Here is an 18,159-nt window from a genome sequence, read left to right as displayed (position 1 = left end):
ACATGTAATAATGCCCATCTCATTTCACCATCTTTCTTGCCCCCATGCCCCCTCCCTTCCCCACCCTTCCCTTTGCCCAATCACAGTTCCTCCATTTTTCCCACGCCCCTCCCCCCATTATGGATTGGCATCCACTTATCAGAGAGAACATTCATCCTTTGGTTTTTTGGGGATTGGCTTACTTCACTTAGCGTGATATTCTCCAACTTCATCTATTTACCTGCATATGCCATAATTTTATTCTCTTTTAATGCTGAGTAATATTCCATTGTGCATATACACCACAGTTTCTTTATCCACTCATCTACCGAAGGGCATCTAGATTGCTTCCACAGTTTAGCTATTGTGAATTGAGCTGCTGTAAACATTGATGTGGCTGCAGTATGATGTGACTACAGTATGCTGATTTTAAGTTCTTTGGATATAAACAAAGGAGTGAGATAGCTGGGTCAGATGGTGGTTCCATTCCAAAAAGGTTTAAATTTTAAAATAGGCAAATGTATCAGTCTTTAGCCTTTTGTGTATTTTTAAGAAATTTCTCCCCTTCACTAGGTGTGGTGGCCCACACCTTTAATCCTAGAGATTCAGGAGGCTGAGGCATGAACTTATACAAGTTCAAGGCCAGCCTGGATAACTTAGTGAGACCTGTATCAAAATAAAAAAAATAAAAAGGACTAGGGATGTAGTTCAGTCATGAAAGCACCCCTCGGTTTAATTGCCAGTACCAAAAAAAAGAAAGAGAATTTCTCCTTCACTGAAATAACTAGGAAATGGAAAGAGGGAACGACTTTATAATTTGAGGCACTTTAATAAATTCTAAATTAGCATAAAATTCTGTCAGCTATAGTTATTATAGGGTCATGAGCCTAAAGAATAAGTTTTATGAAGATGAGAAGTAATAGTTACAGTCATATTAAATGTCAATTAACTTCTTGGTTCATTGACATTTATAAAAAGACCTAGCTAATTTTCATCTCTGCTGCAAACCTTTGCTCACTTGTTATAATTTTGGGAGGGGCAAGGGGGTGTTACCGGGGATTGAATCCAGGGTTGCTTAACCACTGAGCCACATCTCCAGCCCCTTTTTTATATTTTATTTTGAGATAGGGTCCCGTTTGAGTTCTTAGGGCCTTGCTAAATTGCTGAGGTTGGTCTTGAACTTGCAGTCCCCCTGCCTCAGCCTCCAGAGTCACTGGGATTATAGGACTGCACCACCATGCCTGACTTGGTATGGTTTTTTTAAAGCATGCTCCATCACATTAATATGTTAGCACAGAGATAAAATGACCAGATATTCATAAATTCTTTGATTCTTCAAATATTACCGAGCTTCTTTTAAAAAGGGGGCTTCCTGCTAAGTAATGTGAAAGATGGAAAGAAAAGAAGAAAAAACTCCTCAAGGAGTTTACTTCTGTTGGGAGGAAAATGTCAGCAACTATATTACCAGGGAAAGTGGGTAAGCTCCACAAGAAGGATCCATGAGAGCTCTGAAAAAAAAGGTCAACTGGAGAATTTTTGAAGGCTTTATGAAAGAGGTCACACTTAAAGCTAATCTCTAAAGATAAGAAAGATGGGACCAGCCAGCGGTGGTGGTGTGGGCATTCCAAATGGGAAAAAGCTCTAGCAGAGTTTCAGCGATTGATTGTGGGACAATCAAACATGATCTAAGACATAATAAGACTCTTCCATCTATTCATTAGTTCCAATTATTTCTCCTTAGTTTCAAAGGTGCTTGAATCATAAGTACATATTGGACTAAGCAGAAATTCCAGTTGTCCTTATAACCTCCTACAAAAATAATTTTAAAGTTTAGATATCACTAAGGATATTATCAAACTATACAATAGGACTCCTTTTTAGTTTTGGTTTCATCATTTATTTTTATAAATAGCTATCTAACTCTTTGCAAAACTAAATTCGTGGGAGGAATTTTAGGCAAAGCTTTCAGTGATTCATCTTTATGAACTTGTCATGAACAGGTCATGAACTTGCTCCTTTTTCCTTTTGAGATACTAACATTGGGACTGACCTATTATAATAGTCTACTTGATTCAAGATAAATGAATACTTCTTTTTATTCTTTCATTATTTTTCAGTATAACCCCTAAAAATTATAAGCTGAAATGCTTAATTTAGGAGATGCTAAATAAAAATCTGAACTTTTACAAAATAATCTACACTTATCCACTAATTATAAAGATTTCTGGTGAAAATGGGATTAAATTAAGCCATTCTCTTCTGTGGCCAGGGCTTCACTGAGTTCTTTCTACACTTATTTGTGGAGGTAGTATGATGTTGTGGAAAGAGTGGGACCTAGCAATGGCCCCAGAGAAAGCTCTTAAAGCTCTGGATCCAATTTCCTTACCCATAAAATGGGGAAAATCTTATTCACTCTGTCCACCTTGAAGGATTAACATCTAAAACAGGTACACTAATATACATGACTAATACTTACTGTACTAAAAGCACTTACACAGATCAAAGTTATTTTTATTAATTTAGCCCATAGAAGATTTTGCTCTTGGGAAACTCTGATCTTTTTCTTGATAGTCATATTGTTGCCATACCAAATCCCTCTCTTTAAAATGACACTCAAATAGGGTTTTCTTTGTATTTTCTTATGAAGTGCATAGAAGCATGCAGGAACTAAACATTCACTGTCTCATCCACAGTATTGGCCCATCTCCGCTGACAACTCTGCCCCTCCAGGACTGCCGAATAGACCCACCCTTGCTCAGCCTGAGCCCTGGGGCTGACAACAGCCCTAAGGACTATCTCTGACCTCAGACCTGAAGGGACTAGTAGAGGTTTTCACAACTTGCTATATACTTCACCAATGTAGGTTGTACCAGAACTTTTTAAATTATTTTGTGTAAATCAATCATTTTTTTAAAAAAAGCTGCATTTGTTTTCTATTATATATATAGTATTTGGACTACATTAATTATATATTATATAATTATATATATTATATATTATACTATATAAATATATAATGTAAAAAGGAATCTGAAGATTCTTAAATTCCCCTCAAGAAGGCGTGAGAGGGACTTAGTTACTCAGCTAAATCACTGTTTGAATGGAAACAGATGTGGGCCCTGTCCTCTCTGAAAGCATCCAGGGCATTTGAAACAAACTCTCAGGTCCCATGACGACTTCTTCAGTCTCCACTATGGGGAAAATACTTTATCCTATATCTGTAAGTAGAATTATCTCAGGAGTTACTGGCAGCATGAGATACTCACTTTCTTTACCAAATAGGCATCTCTCTGCAAAGCTCTGACCTCTTTGCATTAGCTCTGCCATGATTAGAATTTCCAAATTACATGGTGCCGCCACACACCACTAAATCAGTCAGGGTCACTCCAGGTGAATTGGATTGGCATGAAATAATCACACAGAGACAGAGAAAATACCTTTTTCTTGGGATTCAGCAATGGCTCCTTGGCCCCAGCTCCCACAAGAGAGGCAGACAAAAAAGAGAAAGAGCAAGAGAGCGCGCCTGAAGCCCTATTTATTGGGGGGAAAATACTCAACAAAGTTCCACCCAAATGAGGCAAGGGATTGGGTTTCAGGGGGGTGTAGCCCAGTCTCATTGGGTGACGCCCACTCCCAAGGCTTCATTCCCCTGCTGAGGGGAGATGGGATCCACCTGCTTCTGCGCATATCGGAAGCCAGTCTCCACACCTCCACCACTCAAGGCTAAGGGTGCCCAGCTCCTATGTGGCTGATCCTGACAACATGGTCTCACTGTTGTTCTGAAAATAGCAGGACCTACTTTAAATCTGAATGGCCCTCAGAACACCAGTGCCATAGAATTTGCAAACATCTCTCAAATTGCAGATTGGACTCCCAGGACCTCCCCAAAAAGTGGGCACATGTTGACCTTCCAAAGACTTATTTGGGCATCTGGAGGCTGCCCAGAAAAATTGAGAAACCACCTCTGCCTTTACTACTTTATGTCATGAGGATCCACAACACCAATCCTCACAGAGCCAGTAGAAAGTATTACTCATTGTCACTTTTGCCTATGAATGGATACTTGTCCTTGCTTTTAAAAGTTTCTGCCTGATGGGCACGATGCCATGTAATCCCAGTGACTCTGAGGCTGGGGCAGGAGGATCACAAGTTTGAGGCCAGTCTCAGCAAGGTCCTAAACAACTTAGTGAGACCCTGTCTCAAAATAAAGAATAAAAAGGGCTGAGTATGAAGCCCAGTGGTTAAGCAACCCTGAGTTCAATCCCCAGTACCAATTAAAAAAAAAAAAAAAAAAAGAAGAAGAAGAAGTAGTGATTCTGCCCTCTCACAGGTGAATCTTCTTCACACCACAGGAGTGATAAGTTTGACTATCTCACTGTCCCATCAAAGTGACTATGGTTGCTTTGCCCTCCCATTTGCTAGTATGTTACCTCTCTGCATGATGTGGTAAATACCAAGCCAAATGCTGGTGAAGGGAATCCTATTTCCAACATTCAGGCAATAATTCTCAGCCCAGGGTTCTGTGCTTCAGACTAGCTGAGAACCATTTTTCTTGATGAATACCCCATCTCACCTACCCACCACCTCCAACCAACTAAGGCTTTGGTAGACCATGTCCTTTCTCCTTCCCACACCTCATTGAGATCCACTGATAGGTACTCGCTCAAAGAAACAAAGAATACACACAGTCATATTAGAAGAATATGAAGACAAAATTAGACATCAAGAGGAACCATTGATGGGTGTTATCATTTAAGGGACAAAAACACTGAATGCCTTCTGATAGTAGGAATTGTAGGAATTATTACCAAGTAATCTCCAGGGCCTAAGAATTCCACACTTGGAAGTCTGTCTTTTTTAGCTATGGTTCCTAAATATAGTACATTAGAGCTACTTGGGGAGCCTAGTGAAATGGAGAATCCACAGATCTGGAATCAACAAGCATTTGGGTTTGGGATGCACAATGAAGCTGGGGAAGTCTGCCTCGGGCCAGACACTGCATCCTAGAGCATTCACACTTGCCCGTGCCATGGTCAATCCCTATAGAGTCATCACAATTCCTACCCTGACACTCCTGCTTTCTATTAAAGAATAATTCTACCCTGATCCCTCCTCCTTATCGTTGGATAGTTCTAGGCCTGGTTCTTTCATGTCATTCTCTACCTGGATTGCACACCTTGAACCTCACTCAGAAATCTCTTTTCTCAAGTTCCCTTTCCCCTGAACTTGCTCTCTAAGAGATATTATTGATTCTGAGATACTTCCCCTCTCCTGAACTCCACCCCACATTCCACTAAAGGGATGGAGAAAGTGGAAGGAGATCACATTTGTCGTGCTTCTGCTAGTAACAGGCACAGGGGAAGCTCTTCATACACAATTGACTCATCTGTCATCAGGTTCCTGATAGGAAACTGAGTCAGAGAATGTAAAGACTTGGACTGAAGTAGTCCACTTTAGGTACTATGGTAGAGTTTGGATTTGAACCCAGGAACTGTCTGGTTCCAAAGCTATGTTTTTTGAGCCTCCTAAACACATGTCCGGCCTGTTCTGTAAGCATGCAAATACCTTCTCCCAACCAACTGGTATCTTATAATGATTTAAATTGTTCCCAAAAATTACATTATACTTCATACCAAGTTTAATAGTTCTAATAGAAGATAAAGTCCAACTAAAATGAGACTTTACTAAAAGCAGTCTTTTAAAAATAAAAAAGAAGCAGTTTCCCATCACCATTTAGAGGGGCAATTTGATGTTTCACAAAACTCACTAGCATCAGTGTGTTGAGATTTTCAGATGTGTGCAGTTGACATATACTAGGGCCAGAATCTCAGCATTGCATTCATTTTCCAGAAAAAGAACTCAGCATAAAATGCAGCTAATAGTAAGGTTTTGTTGAGGTTTTTTGCATAATAAAAGTCGTAACTGAGCAACATTGGCAGCAGACACTCCTCCCCATAAATCCATGGAGACTGGAAAGCATTTCAGAGGAACACAAACCCCAAGTAGTCTTTGGCAAGGGGTAATTTGCCATGATGATAGTTAAATAAGGAGAATACTGAGTGGCTGACTACAAAGAAGCATCTTGAAAATAAAACTGACTGTGCCTGATGTCTGTCATTTGAAATGTATATAAAATTTCTCACATGTGGAGCCCAAATTGATCTCTTTTTTGATGAGGCAGACTTGACAATGCATACCAAGAAGCTTAGATCATACTTTTTGACCTAGTAAACCCACTCTTGAGAATTTATCTTAAGGAAATAATTTATAAGATGAAGATTATGTATATTTTTGTAACACCATGATTTATAACTATCAGGAAACTGGAAACAACCTATTTTCCAGAAATAAAGAAAAGGCTTAGTACCTTTTGGTATCTTAATTCTTATAATATGATCATATCATACTAACAAAGAAAAGGGTATTCAATGAAAGGTATAGAAACAAAAATGTAAATATGTGGTGATTATAGACATACAAAACTACATATGTTGCTAAAGACTAGGAGGGAAAACAGAGATGAAAACAGTTACAGTGAGATATTATAAGAGTTTTTAAACATAAAAATTTCTTTCTTTCATAATATTTTGTTTTTTCATCTTATTTTCCCAGCTGTAACTTATACAGAATCATATTTCATAATTATCTTGGGGTCAGAAGATTATTTTACAAAGGACATGTGTGGATCATTTCTAGCCAAGTGTGAAATACAAAGAATTACTGATTGACAAATACTGTTGCTGGTGTGTGCTTGTTTGTTTTTTTACAGTGAGGGGAATCTGGCTACAAAGCAGGTGGTATTCCTTCAGAGGCCAGTTATGTGGAATTCAGCTCTGCAGACCCCAGAAGTGAGTAGAATTGATGCTTTATGAATTGGATATGATATTAAAGCTTTTAATCCCTAAATTCTCATTGTAATTCCAAATGGTGAGTACAGATGATGAAGTGGGGACTTGATATGAAAACATTCTTCTGAATGTTCCCTTCTGTCTTCTGTAAGAAGGGAAATATGTTAGCCATCAGGCAACATGAGATAGTTCTGAAGGGAACTAAAATATTCCATTCCAAAATATGCCACTTTGCTATAAGGATTATTTTGAGCTGAAGGAATTAAGAAATAGCAAGTACAAGAGAAACTCTCCACCCTCCTTTTTTCTCCAGAAAAACAGGGCATAAATTTCACATCATAAACCAGGTGTGGTAGTGTACACCTGTAATCCCAGGAACTAGGGAGGCTGAGGCAGGAAGATCATAAATTCAATGCCACACTGGGAAATTTTGAGAACTAGTACCAAAATAAAAATAAAATAAAAAGGGTTGTAGATGTAACTCAGTGACTAGCACCACATAAAAATAAGCAAACAAAGGTATTATGTCCATCTACAACTAAAAATATTTTTTAAAAATTTCAGGATGTTGAGATTATTTTAGGCAGAACATGTGGGTAAAGCAATCTGGAGTATCTAACCTCTATAACAACAAGCCAACTTGCAAATTCTTTTAGTTTTCTCTAGAGATACAAAAACTATTAATATTACCACAGTCAACTTAGCTATTCATATATATTTTGTGAAAGTTAAATTTATAATATACCTTGAAAAAATTATGCAATCATACATTTGTAATGGCACTGTTGTTCTCTGTTTGTACTTTATAATCAGTTGTTGTTTGGGAGATTTCTCTATAGGTTTTTCAGATAATTTTGTCAAAGATGTTTAGTTCTAAAAACAGTCGGTGGAAATTTGGACTTGACAAGTGTTGCCCTAGGATTGTCAACGAGTTTTTATTAAAATGATCAATTTCATGAGCTGTTAGATATTGACCTAGAGTCTGACCCTTGGAGGAAAAAATATTTTCCCTTTCTTCTAGTAAGACTAATGTCAAGGGGCTGGGGCTGGGGCTCAGTGGTAGTGAACTTGCCTGGCATGTGTGAAGCACTGGGGTGGATCCTCAGCACCACAAATATATAAATAAAGAAAGAAAAGGTCTATCAGCAACTAAAAAAAATAAAACTAAAAAAATTACAAAAGAAAAAAAGACTAATGTCAAGATATGTAAGACTTTTCCTATCTAATTGTACTCAGCATAGAACAATATTTTTATGTCAAATCCATTTCATGGCCCTGTAGTCAGGAGAGAAAACAGAATTATATTATGAAAGAAGTCTGCTGTTGGAAATTTTTCTCTGCAGTTATCAAGACTTTACTTTTGGAATTTGTTTTATATTTCATATATTTTATGCAATATTCTAGGTAGCTTAAAAAGTTTTAACATGAAAATTATCAAGTCAAAACATGCTTCCATTTACTACTGCCTCAGTTTTCTTTCTCTTTCTTTGGTACTGGGAATTGAATCCAGAAGCACTTTACCCCTAAACCACATCTCCAGCCCTTTCTGGTTTTTTTTATTTTGACACAGTTCTTGCTAAATTACTGAGGCTGGCCTTGAGCTTGGGGTCTTCCTGCCTCAGCCTCCCCATTTACTTGGATAATAGGACTACACCACTGTGCTGGGTGGGCCTCAGTTTTCTTTAAGCTGTTAAAAGATGGTCTATGTTAGTAGAACTAGAAAATTTTTAGAAAAAAAATGTTAGAATAAAATGCCCATAAAGAGAGGTTAAGCAAAGAATTCTTAGACATAATCACAAAAACATAATCCATTAAAAATTTGTTCAATTAGATTTCATCAAAATTATGAGTGACAATGTTCTATGAATAACACTATTAAACAATGAAATGACAAGCCATAGATTGAGGGGGGGGGGAATAAACTCACATTACATACATGACAAAGGACTTGTATCCAAAATGTATCAAGGACTCTCAAAATCTAACAGTAAGAAAAATAATGCAATTTAAGAAATAGTTAAAAGACTTGACTCCCTCACCAATGAGGACATATACATGAGAAGTAGATATATGAAAAGATGCCTCAACCACTAGCCCTCAGGGAAGTACAAATGAAAACCCGATGAGATACCCCCATACTACACCTATTAGAACAGCTAAAAAAAAAGAAAAGAAAAACGAAAGAACTGGTGAGGATAAGGAGGAAACAGAACTGTCATGCCATTGCTGGTGAAGTGCAAAATGGTACTTTCTAGCCTCTCTGGAAAACTTTTTCACAGTTTCTTTAGTTAAACATACATTTACCATATAACTTAGCAGTTCTCTCAGATGTTTATCCTAGTTCCAGGATACAAACTTAAATTAATTAATTATATTAAGTAATTATATTAATTATATTATATTAATAATTAATTAGGATTAATAATTAAGGTACAAACTTAAGTTAAATACAAACTTAAGTTCACACCAAAACCTATATGCAAATATTTATAGCAGTTTTAGTCATACCTACTGAAAATTGGGAACAACCCAAATGTCTTCGACAGGTAGATGGATAAACAATTATGGTATGTCCATACAATTAAACATAACTCAGAAATGAACTAGTGATACAAATGATAACTTGGACAAATCTCCAAGATGTTATACTGGGTAAAAGAAGCCAGGCTCAAAAGGTTAGATTGTATTATTCCATTCATCTGACGTCAAGAAGACAAAACAATAGTGTGAAGAACACATCACAATACTGTTGTCAGGAATTAGGGGAGGAATAAAGAATGATAGAGGGGTAAATGGAGTTTTTTTAGGTGATAGAACTACTCTGTGTACTGATTATGATTACACAAACCTATAAATGTGTTAAAATTCACAAAACTATACACTCAAAAGTCACTTTTACCGTATGATCATTTAAAAAATAAAATTTCAAGCTGGGCACAATGGCACATGCCTCTAGTCCCAGATACTCGAGAACTGAGACAGGAAGAATATGTGAGCCCAAATGTTCGAGGCCAGCCTGGGCAATATAGTAAGACCTCATTTCAAAATAATAAAAATAAATAAATGAATAAAATTTCAAAATATCAGTTGCTTTGTAAATTACATAGACTACATTTTTAATGTCTTGTTTGTCTATAAAGGCTGTTGTTGGGTAATGTAATTCTTATTAAGTACAATGAAGTTCTTAACCTCCTTTTTTCTACATGAGGTTATGTGGTGTGGTAAAGTCCTTTTCTTTTTTTCTGTTCTTATCTGTTTTTACTTTATTATGGGGAGAGGTCTCTATAAGGTCCTTGCTTAGCATCTGGACAACCATCTTAAGTGACAGCTTCCATTTTAAGAAAAATTTCACTTTCCTGCCCAAGGGCGTTTCTGAAAAAGGCTCACCACTCCCTCATACCAACCCCACCCTTATCCACCACAATTAGGACCCATCCAGCTCTGATTTCTGAGCCTGCCCTATAAAAATCCCGGAACCCAAGTCTGTTTCGCCTCTCTCCTATAGAGAGATGGCCTTTTTTTTTGGCAGCTCTGACAAATAAACTTTCATGTGTATCTCTGTCTGGTCTCAGCCTTTCATTTCTTGCTTACCCGTTTCTCATTCCTCGCTTTCCCTTCAATCTCTAAATGGATTCAAGGAAAAGATAGCCATGCTAGGAAGGGGAAGAAATTCTGATCTGGATTTTACCTTCATCCAGTTAAATGTTATCTTAAATTTTTCTTCCAAGATCTCCTTTCTTAATTTTTTGTTTCAAATAAAACTCAGCCCATGTTCTCTTTGAATCTTTTTTCTTTAAATTTTTAAAAATTTTTACTTTTTTGGCACTAGGATTTACCCAGGTGTGCTAAACCACTGAGCCACATCCCCAGCCCTTTTTGTTTATGAGACAGGGTCTTGCTAAGTTGCTGAGGCTGGCTTTGAACTTGCAATCCTCCTGACTCAGCCCCTTGAGTCACTGGTTTACAAGTCTTCACCACTGGGCCTGGCTTTCCCTTTGATATTCATTTAAAGGAAACAAAAGGTCACTTAAAGTATTTGGTTTCTACTAACTCATCCAATGGTGGCCCCAGGAGTAGGCAACAACCATGAAAGGTTTTCTGGGGCTTGGGGTCAAGTAGAAACACACAGTGTCTGCTGCACTCTCGAAACCTCCATTTCCCTGTCTATAAAATACAGTTAACATTAGTACATACCCCAGGGCTCTTAGGGGGATTCAGTCTGAAACACATGTAGATATGTTTGGCACAATGCCTGACAGAATGAGCGATTGCTACTGTTTTCACAGGAATGTTTTTCTTTTAATACCATTAAACACTACTAACTGTATGGAGAAACTATTCAGAAACTGAATATAGGGCTTCTATTTTCTCCAACTAAAATTTACCTTCAACTATTATATAGAAATGTAATTTATTAATGATTCTGTACTTTCCTGAACACATACATACATAGCAAAATATTTTAAAAAGGGTGAATTAGGTTATGGGTACATGGGTGCATACTGTACTCTCCTTCAAACTTTCTGTATTACTTGACATTTTTCATATTTGGAAAGTTGAGAGAAAGAAATTGTCTCAAGTTAAAAAGCATTTTTTCCAGCAACTTTTTTTCCATGTTGGTTGTTCATTAGTTTCTAAGCTACTCGAACAAAGATGACAGAGAAAAGAATGGCTAATGCAGGAGGAGGGACTTATTCTCTCTTGTAATAGTATAAGGATGGCACTCCAGTGTGGGTAATGGCTCTGCCTCATGACCAGTCAGCCTTGCCACCTCAACGTCTGGCTCTTGCCTCTGGACCCAGGGCTACTACAGCAATTGTTACCATGTTCAGCCTTGAGAAATAGGAAAAAGGAATTCCAAGCATGCTTCTCAGACTGACTTTCACACCATAGGCATCATTTGTTTTCACTTCCTCTAGGCCAGAACTTATTTATGACTCTACATACATCTTCAAGGGAGGCAAGGAAGATTAATCTGGGCAGCCATGTGCTAGTACAAAAGTATGGGATGTTCAAGGGGAGATATTCAGTTACTAAAAGAAAGATGGACCAAATGGATCCTTCAATTAATTTTTTTTTTTAACTCAGGGCCATGTCTATGTGAGGCAAGCACTCTACCAACTGAGCTATATCCCCAGCCCAGGAGTTCAATTTTTTAAATATAAATTGGATTTATACTTTAACTGATACATAAAAACATAAAAATTGTACATATTAATGGAGTACTGGTATGTTTAATAATGTTTAATTTAAGTTAAACATGTATATTTTCAAATTTCTATCACTTTTTTATGATGAAAACTTTCAAAATCCTTTCTTCTAGCTTTTTTTTTTTTTTGATATATGGTACTAATTTGTTATCTATAGATAGAACTTCTTACTCCTAACTGTAACTCAGTTCAGTACACATTGATCAACAGTTCCCTTCCTCCCCCCACCCAACTCTCCCCAGCCTCTGGTAATAACCATTCTATTTTGCACTTCTATGAGATGAACTTTTTTTTTTTTTTAAAGAGAGAGTGAGAGAGGAGAGAGAGAGAGAGAGAGAGAGAGAATTTTTTAATATTTATTTTTTAGTTCTCGGCAGACACAACATCTTTGTTGGTATGTGGTGCTGAGGATCGAACCCGGGCCGCACGCATGCCAGGCGAGCGCGCTACCGCTTGAGCCACATCCCCAGCCCCTATGAGATGAACTTTTGATATTCCACATGAGTAAGAATGTGGTACTTGTCTTTCTGTGCCTGGCTTATTTCACTTAACATAATGATCTCCAGTTCCATCCATGACAGAATTCCATTCTTTTTTATGATAGAATAGCATTCCATTATATATGTATGTAAATTCCAAAATGGACCACATTTTCTTTACACATTTATCAGTTGATGGACATGTGTTTCCATTTCATAATTGTGAATAGAGCTGCAATAATCATGGGAATGCAGATGTCTCCTTGACATACTGATTTAATTTCCTTTGGATAGGTATACCCAGGAATGGAATTGCTTCATATCATAGTTCCATTTGTAATTTTTGAGAAACCTCCATGCTGTTTCCCATAATGACTGTACTAATTTACATTCCCATTAACAGTATGTAAGGGCTCCCTTTCTCCATATCCTGGCCAGTATTAATCTTTTTGATAATAGCCATTCTCACTGGGGCAAGGTGAAATCTGTTCATGGTTTTGATTTGCATTTCCCTTTTGATTAGTGATGTTGAACATATTGGCCATTTTTTTTTTTAGAAACATCTATTTAAATCTATTGTCCGTTTTTTAAATTGAGTTATTTGTGGGGTCATTTTGCTATTGAGCTTTTTGGAGTTCCTTATACATTCTGGATATTAACTCCTTGTCAGATGTATAGTTCAAAAATATTTTCTCACATTCTATAGGTTGTCCCCCCACCCCACCCCACAACACACACACACACACACACACACAGAAGAAGAAGAAGAAAAAGAGAGAGAGAGAGAGAGAGAGAGAGAGAGAGAGAGAGAGAGAGAGAGAGGAAAGAAAAGAAGTACTTCTTTATCCTAGAGTCAGTATAATAGCCCCAGGAAACAACTCTGGATTCGCTGGGGTCACCTGCCCACACTGCAGCATAGGAGGTGAATTTAGAAAGCTGGCTGGAGAAGTAGGTAGTCCACTCCAGCCTTTCTCCTCATAGGCTTGAATGATTTTGATAGCCCCAAACTGGGATGATCCAGGAAAACGTACTATGAGAAGGTAGAGGTGGTGCCTTTGCATTGTTTCAAAACCGCAAACCAAGAGTGATACTTGGGCTTGAAGTGGCTTCCTAATCTAAGGGAAATAAATTCTGAACATCCACTCTACGTTGCTATCTCTTTATAAATTCTCTCTTGATCACTCTTCTATTCTGTCCTTTATGAGTAGGCCACTTTCCTACTCGTCCAACACAGTGTCCTAGGATTGCTGGAGTAATTCTAATTTAATTCTTTTTATTTTGTTTTTAAGACATTGACCGTGAAAAATGAAAAGTAGAGTGGTAGGACATCCTAAAATCAACCAACTTGTCACTGAGTCTAATGTATTTTTAGTGGGTCACTTCCCCCCTCTTTTTTTTTTTTTTTGAAAATGGAAATGACTCTTTAAAATTAATAGGTTAAATCAAGGGAAGCATTAAATTTGCATCCAAACCTTGGTAAAATTTCTCCCATTTTATAGTGAAAATATAAGAAAGTGGAAAGGTATGTGAGTAAACTTTATCATATAGCATGGAAAAAATCTCTCTTTATGGACATAGATAGTTGTAAAATAGTACTAAATGGAAAAGTGAGGCATAAAACTTTTTGTGTAATATTTTATACATAGTGTACACGATGCAAATGCATATGTATTTAAAGAAGAAAACAAAATTTTAACAGTAGTATTTCTGGGAGATAGGATCATAGATGAGTTTGCTCTTTTCTTGTTTTTGCCAAGTTATCTACATTGAACATTTTTATTTTTGTAATTGAAAGAAAATTGTATTTAAGAAACACAAACCCTTTTACCACAAATATATTTCTACAAAAGTGACCAATACATTATAAAAAGAAGAAGGTAGAGACTCAGGCACCAGTTTGGGGCCTGCTACTCCATGACCTTGGACAAACCCTACCTTATTTTTAGGCCTGAATTCTACCTCTGAAAAAATAAGGGAATTTAAGGATATGGTCTCTAAAGATTGCTTGGGCTTCAGACTCCTACAATCTGAGTTATAAGGACACTACAAATTGGTTTGTTGGAAAAGCTGTTATTTCCTGTGGATTGGGGTTGGGGTAGGAGAGGCAATTTCATTGTATTTATTGAATTTATCAGTCACATGGATAGAAAAAATTAAAATGTGTGTTCTGAATTCTTTTAGAGGTACAATGTTAAGTATTTTGTCATCTGAAGTGAAATTTATTAGTGATCATCTAAAAGTGGAGAAATATGAATATCTTACTCTGAGAAATATTCAATTTTTATTAAGTAAGTACTTATTAAATATGTGAGAGTTAGCCTCTATTAGCTTGTATACAATTAGGAATTTCTTGCAAAACTCACCTTTGGCCCTGTTGCTGGTGAGGAAGGAATGATCCAAGCAGCCAAGGGACTAGGCACCCTGCCTTCCCATTTTGATTCAATGAGTGTTAAAAGCATTGAGACCATCTTTCGAGAGTGAATGTGTTCTTTATTCCTGTGGGAAAGGCACCCCCAACCAGGCTTGAGAAAGGAGCTCAGTCTGGCAGAGCTTGTCACTTCTGCCTGAAGCCAAAAGATTATATCCTTGCTAACTACACACACAGTGCCAGGGAGAAGGTGCCATTCTCAAATCCAGTATCCTATCTGAGAGTAAATTCAGGTTTCAACTGCTTGTGCTGAATTCAATAAATGTGGTGAATGGGAACAGAGGAAAAGGATTAATTATCTAGTATTTGCATTAGGTGAGTGCGGGGTGCCAATGGAAAATGTGAGCACCACAGAACTATATCTGAATTAGGCCTTTGCTGAGGAAGGACCAGGTAGATTTTTCCCTTAAAGTTGCCCACAGACTCCAGCAAGTTGCCCATGAGAAAATGAGCTGCCCAGGTGCTGCCAGTGTGTTCCTTTCTAAGCAACACCTGGGGCTGATCTTCCTATTTAATGTCTCCGTGGTGTTTCATTCCATATAGCCCACAAAATCCAATTCAGTAAAGTTGTTTGTTTTCTATATTTGCCAAGAAAATCAGTAGAAAATACTTATATATTTTATACACTACAGTTCAACAAACCTATGGATTAACACACTTTGGGAAGACCAGCATGGGCTTCTAAGTATTTTCATAGAGTTTCATTCTTACATTTAGGAAAATATAATCTTAGTTGCCAACTAACATATAAATGAATCTTTGGTTTAAAAAAAAGACACTTTAAATAGGGAAACTACTGTGCTTTTTAAATTTATCTTTAAATCCTTGTTTGTTTTTTATGTGACTAAGATTATGGATCACATTCCCATATGTTGCATTGTATCAGTATTAAAGAAACCCTTGTAATAAGATCTCATCAGGAGTCTGAATATCCATGTTGAGCTGCTGATTCTCCTTAGGCTCTTTTTTTGACTTAGATATCTTATTTTTGACTTAGTTTTCTTGGCAGAGACCATGTCCTCTTTATTCTGAACTGTACCAAGGACATGGTCAGTCCTCAGTAAATATTTATTAGCAAAACATCCACAGCTTATCGAAGTCTGACGAATGCACTGCATCAAATTGCTGAGCATTTCATACCATCAGGCAGAAGAAGTTTGTAGCAAGATAAGGCAATGGGTCTGCTTGGTCCAGGAAGACATCCCAGGCACTTGTTCAAATGCCACCTGTGCCTCTGTGAAATGGGGGTAGGGTGGCCTCTCAGCACAGTTGCTGTTGTCTAGATCCCAGCCAACTCCAACAAGACAAAATGTATCTGTATTTCTCCCTTGCTTTGTTCCCAATCATGACTGGAACACAATTCTCTCCTTAGGTGTATACAACTCACCTGCCAGTGAGAGGATGTACCAGGAACATTCAAGAGTTGCAAAATGGGGTAGAGGGTGACTACAGTTAATTTAGATAATTTTTTGCCATGCTGGGGATTGAACCCCAGGCCTTGAGCCCTGGGCCTCCTGCCCACTAAGCAATTGCTCTACCACTGCGATGCACCCCCAGCCCTGTCATGAGCAGGCTTTTGAACAGAAGCAGGGAAAGGACGTTTCAGGCAAAGAAGCAGCTTGTGCCAGAGCAGAGGCGCAGGAAGCACCGTCTTTTAACTCCTGGTTGCCAATCTCTTGTGTTTCAGAGGAAAGCAAGCCCTTTTATGAAAGGCGACGACAGAAACAAAGTCAGCAGCAGGAGCATCGGATTAGACCCAAGCGGGTCGCAGCCTGTGGAGGCCAGAGCCCCGCCCGAGGAGGGCCGCTTCTCGCCTTCAGGAGAATGCTGGACCAAGGAGGGGAGGCCAGCACAGTGCAGTGGCTTCTCGGGGTTCAGCAGCAGCGACAGTGTCCTCCGGGAACTAGATGAAGGACAGTTTGACCAGGAGGACGGAGTGACTCAGGTCACTTGCATGTGAGCTTCCAGGTGAAAGAACAGAGGTCCTGTAAATAGTCATTAAAATAATTGCCAACTGACTTTATTACTGTACCTGCATTTATGTGATATCCTTGAATTTTTAGACTCAACCTTTCCTGTAATCTGTGTAAACTTTGGCTCAATCTTCTAGACAAGGAAGAATAACCAACATATTTGTAAATTTAGAATCATGTTTACACTTCTCTCAACTAAAACATCTGTCTAAACAGATGTCCCATTAGGTTATTAAGCAATAATCTACTTCAGTTTCTCATGAATGTACAAAATATACTTTGCTTACCATTCCCGTTAAGAAGGCTGAATATCCCAGTCAGTATTTTACCTAATTAGAGAATTCTCAGGAAGTTACAGAGGCTCATTTAAACTGAAAAATAATCTCTCTTTCTCTTACATACAAATCAGCACAGTGCACAGACACATAACTGATTGGTAAAAATAAATACCTATTTTCTGAATAAAACAATCCAAATTTTCTCTTTTGACTATGGACTGTATATACAAAGAAAGCCCCTACCTGTTAAAATATTCTCTGAAAAACATAAATTCTTTCTGTGTGTCTTTGCTTTTAAAGACTCATCAGTTACCAGCCCTGTGTTGATTCATTGAGCTTAAACATTATTGCTCCTACTAGCTTAGAAATATAGCAAAGCAGCATGTTTTAAAATTCAATACAAAAGCCAGGCATGGTGGTGCAAGCCTATAATCCTAGCAGTTTGGGAGGCTCAGGCTCAAGGCCAGCCTCAGCAACTAAGCAATTTAGCAAGACCCTATCTCAGAAAATAAAAAGGGCTGGGGATGAGGCTCAGTGGCTAAGCATCCCTGGGTTCAATCCCTGGTACCAAAACACACACACACACACACGAAAAAAAAAAAAGATTCAACACAAAATCCCAACTTGTAAAAACCTCAATAGACAGAAATATTTAATTTTCTTTAATTGTGAACACCATAAAAAGAACAAAATATCAAATTTAAGTCTACATCTTTCTAGATTTGAATTATGCTTTTATTTTGACTTGCTAAATCCTGAAGAATGTTGAATCCCAGAATTTTCAGTCCTGCAGGAGTGGAGAGGTGCTCATAGCACGTGTGATGTTTATGAGGATCTGCTCATCTCTGCCTTTCTCACTACTGCTAATAGGCATGCCTTTGCCTTGCCCTAATAATATTCTGCAAAATAGAGGATTTTCATATATGTTTGAATAGCTTACTTTATTTATTTTTATTTTTTTTTT

General features: G+C 37.7%; 1 protein-coding gene across 3 annotated transcripts in view; it reads left to right on the top strand.

The window, feature by feature from the left end:
- RFTN2 (raftlin family member 2) overlaps positions 1-18,159 on the top strand; it is an 84,760-nt gene that overhangs the window by 56,828 nt on the left and 9,773 nt on the right. For 2 of the 3 annotated variants that reach the window (XM_081261552.1, XM_081261551.1), the window contains exons 9-10: positions 6,749-6,827; positions 16,632-18,133. In XM_081261552.1, the coding sequence (XP_081117678.1) occupies positions 6,749-6,827; positions 16,632-16,904 (352 nt within the window). In that variant the 3' untranslated portion in view covers positions 16,905-18,133. Of the gene's footprint in view, positions 1-6,748; positions 6,828-16,631; positions 18,134-18,159 lie in introns of those variants that run through there. The other variant, XM_081261553.1, reaches the window with a different exon arrangement.

This window comes from Spermophilus citellus (genome assembly GCF_964194105.1).
Source record: "Spermophilus citellus genome assembly, chromosome: 11".
NCBI classification, from domain to species: domain Eukaryota; kingdom Metazoa; phylum Chordata; class Mammalia; order Rodentia; family Sciuridae; genus Spermophilus; species Spermophilus citellus.
This window is presented reverse-complemented; position numbering and strand designations above follow the sequence as displayed.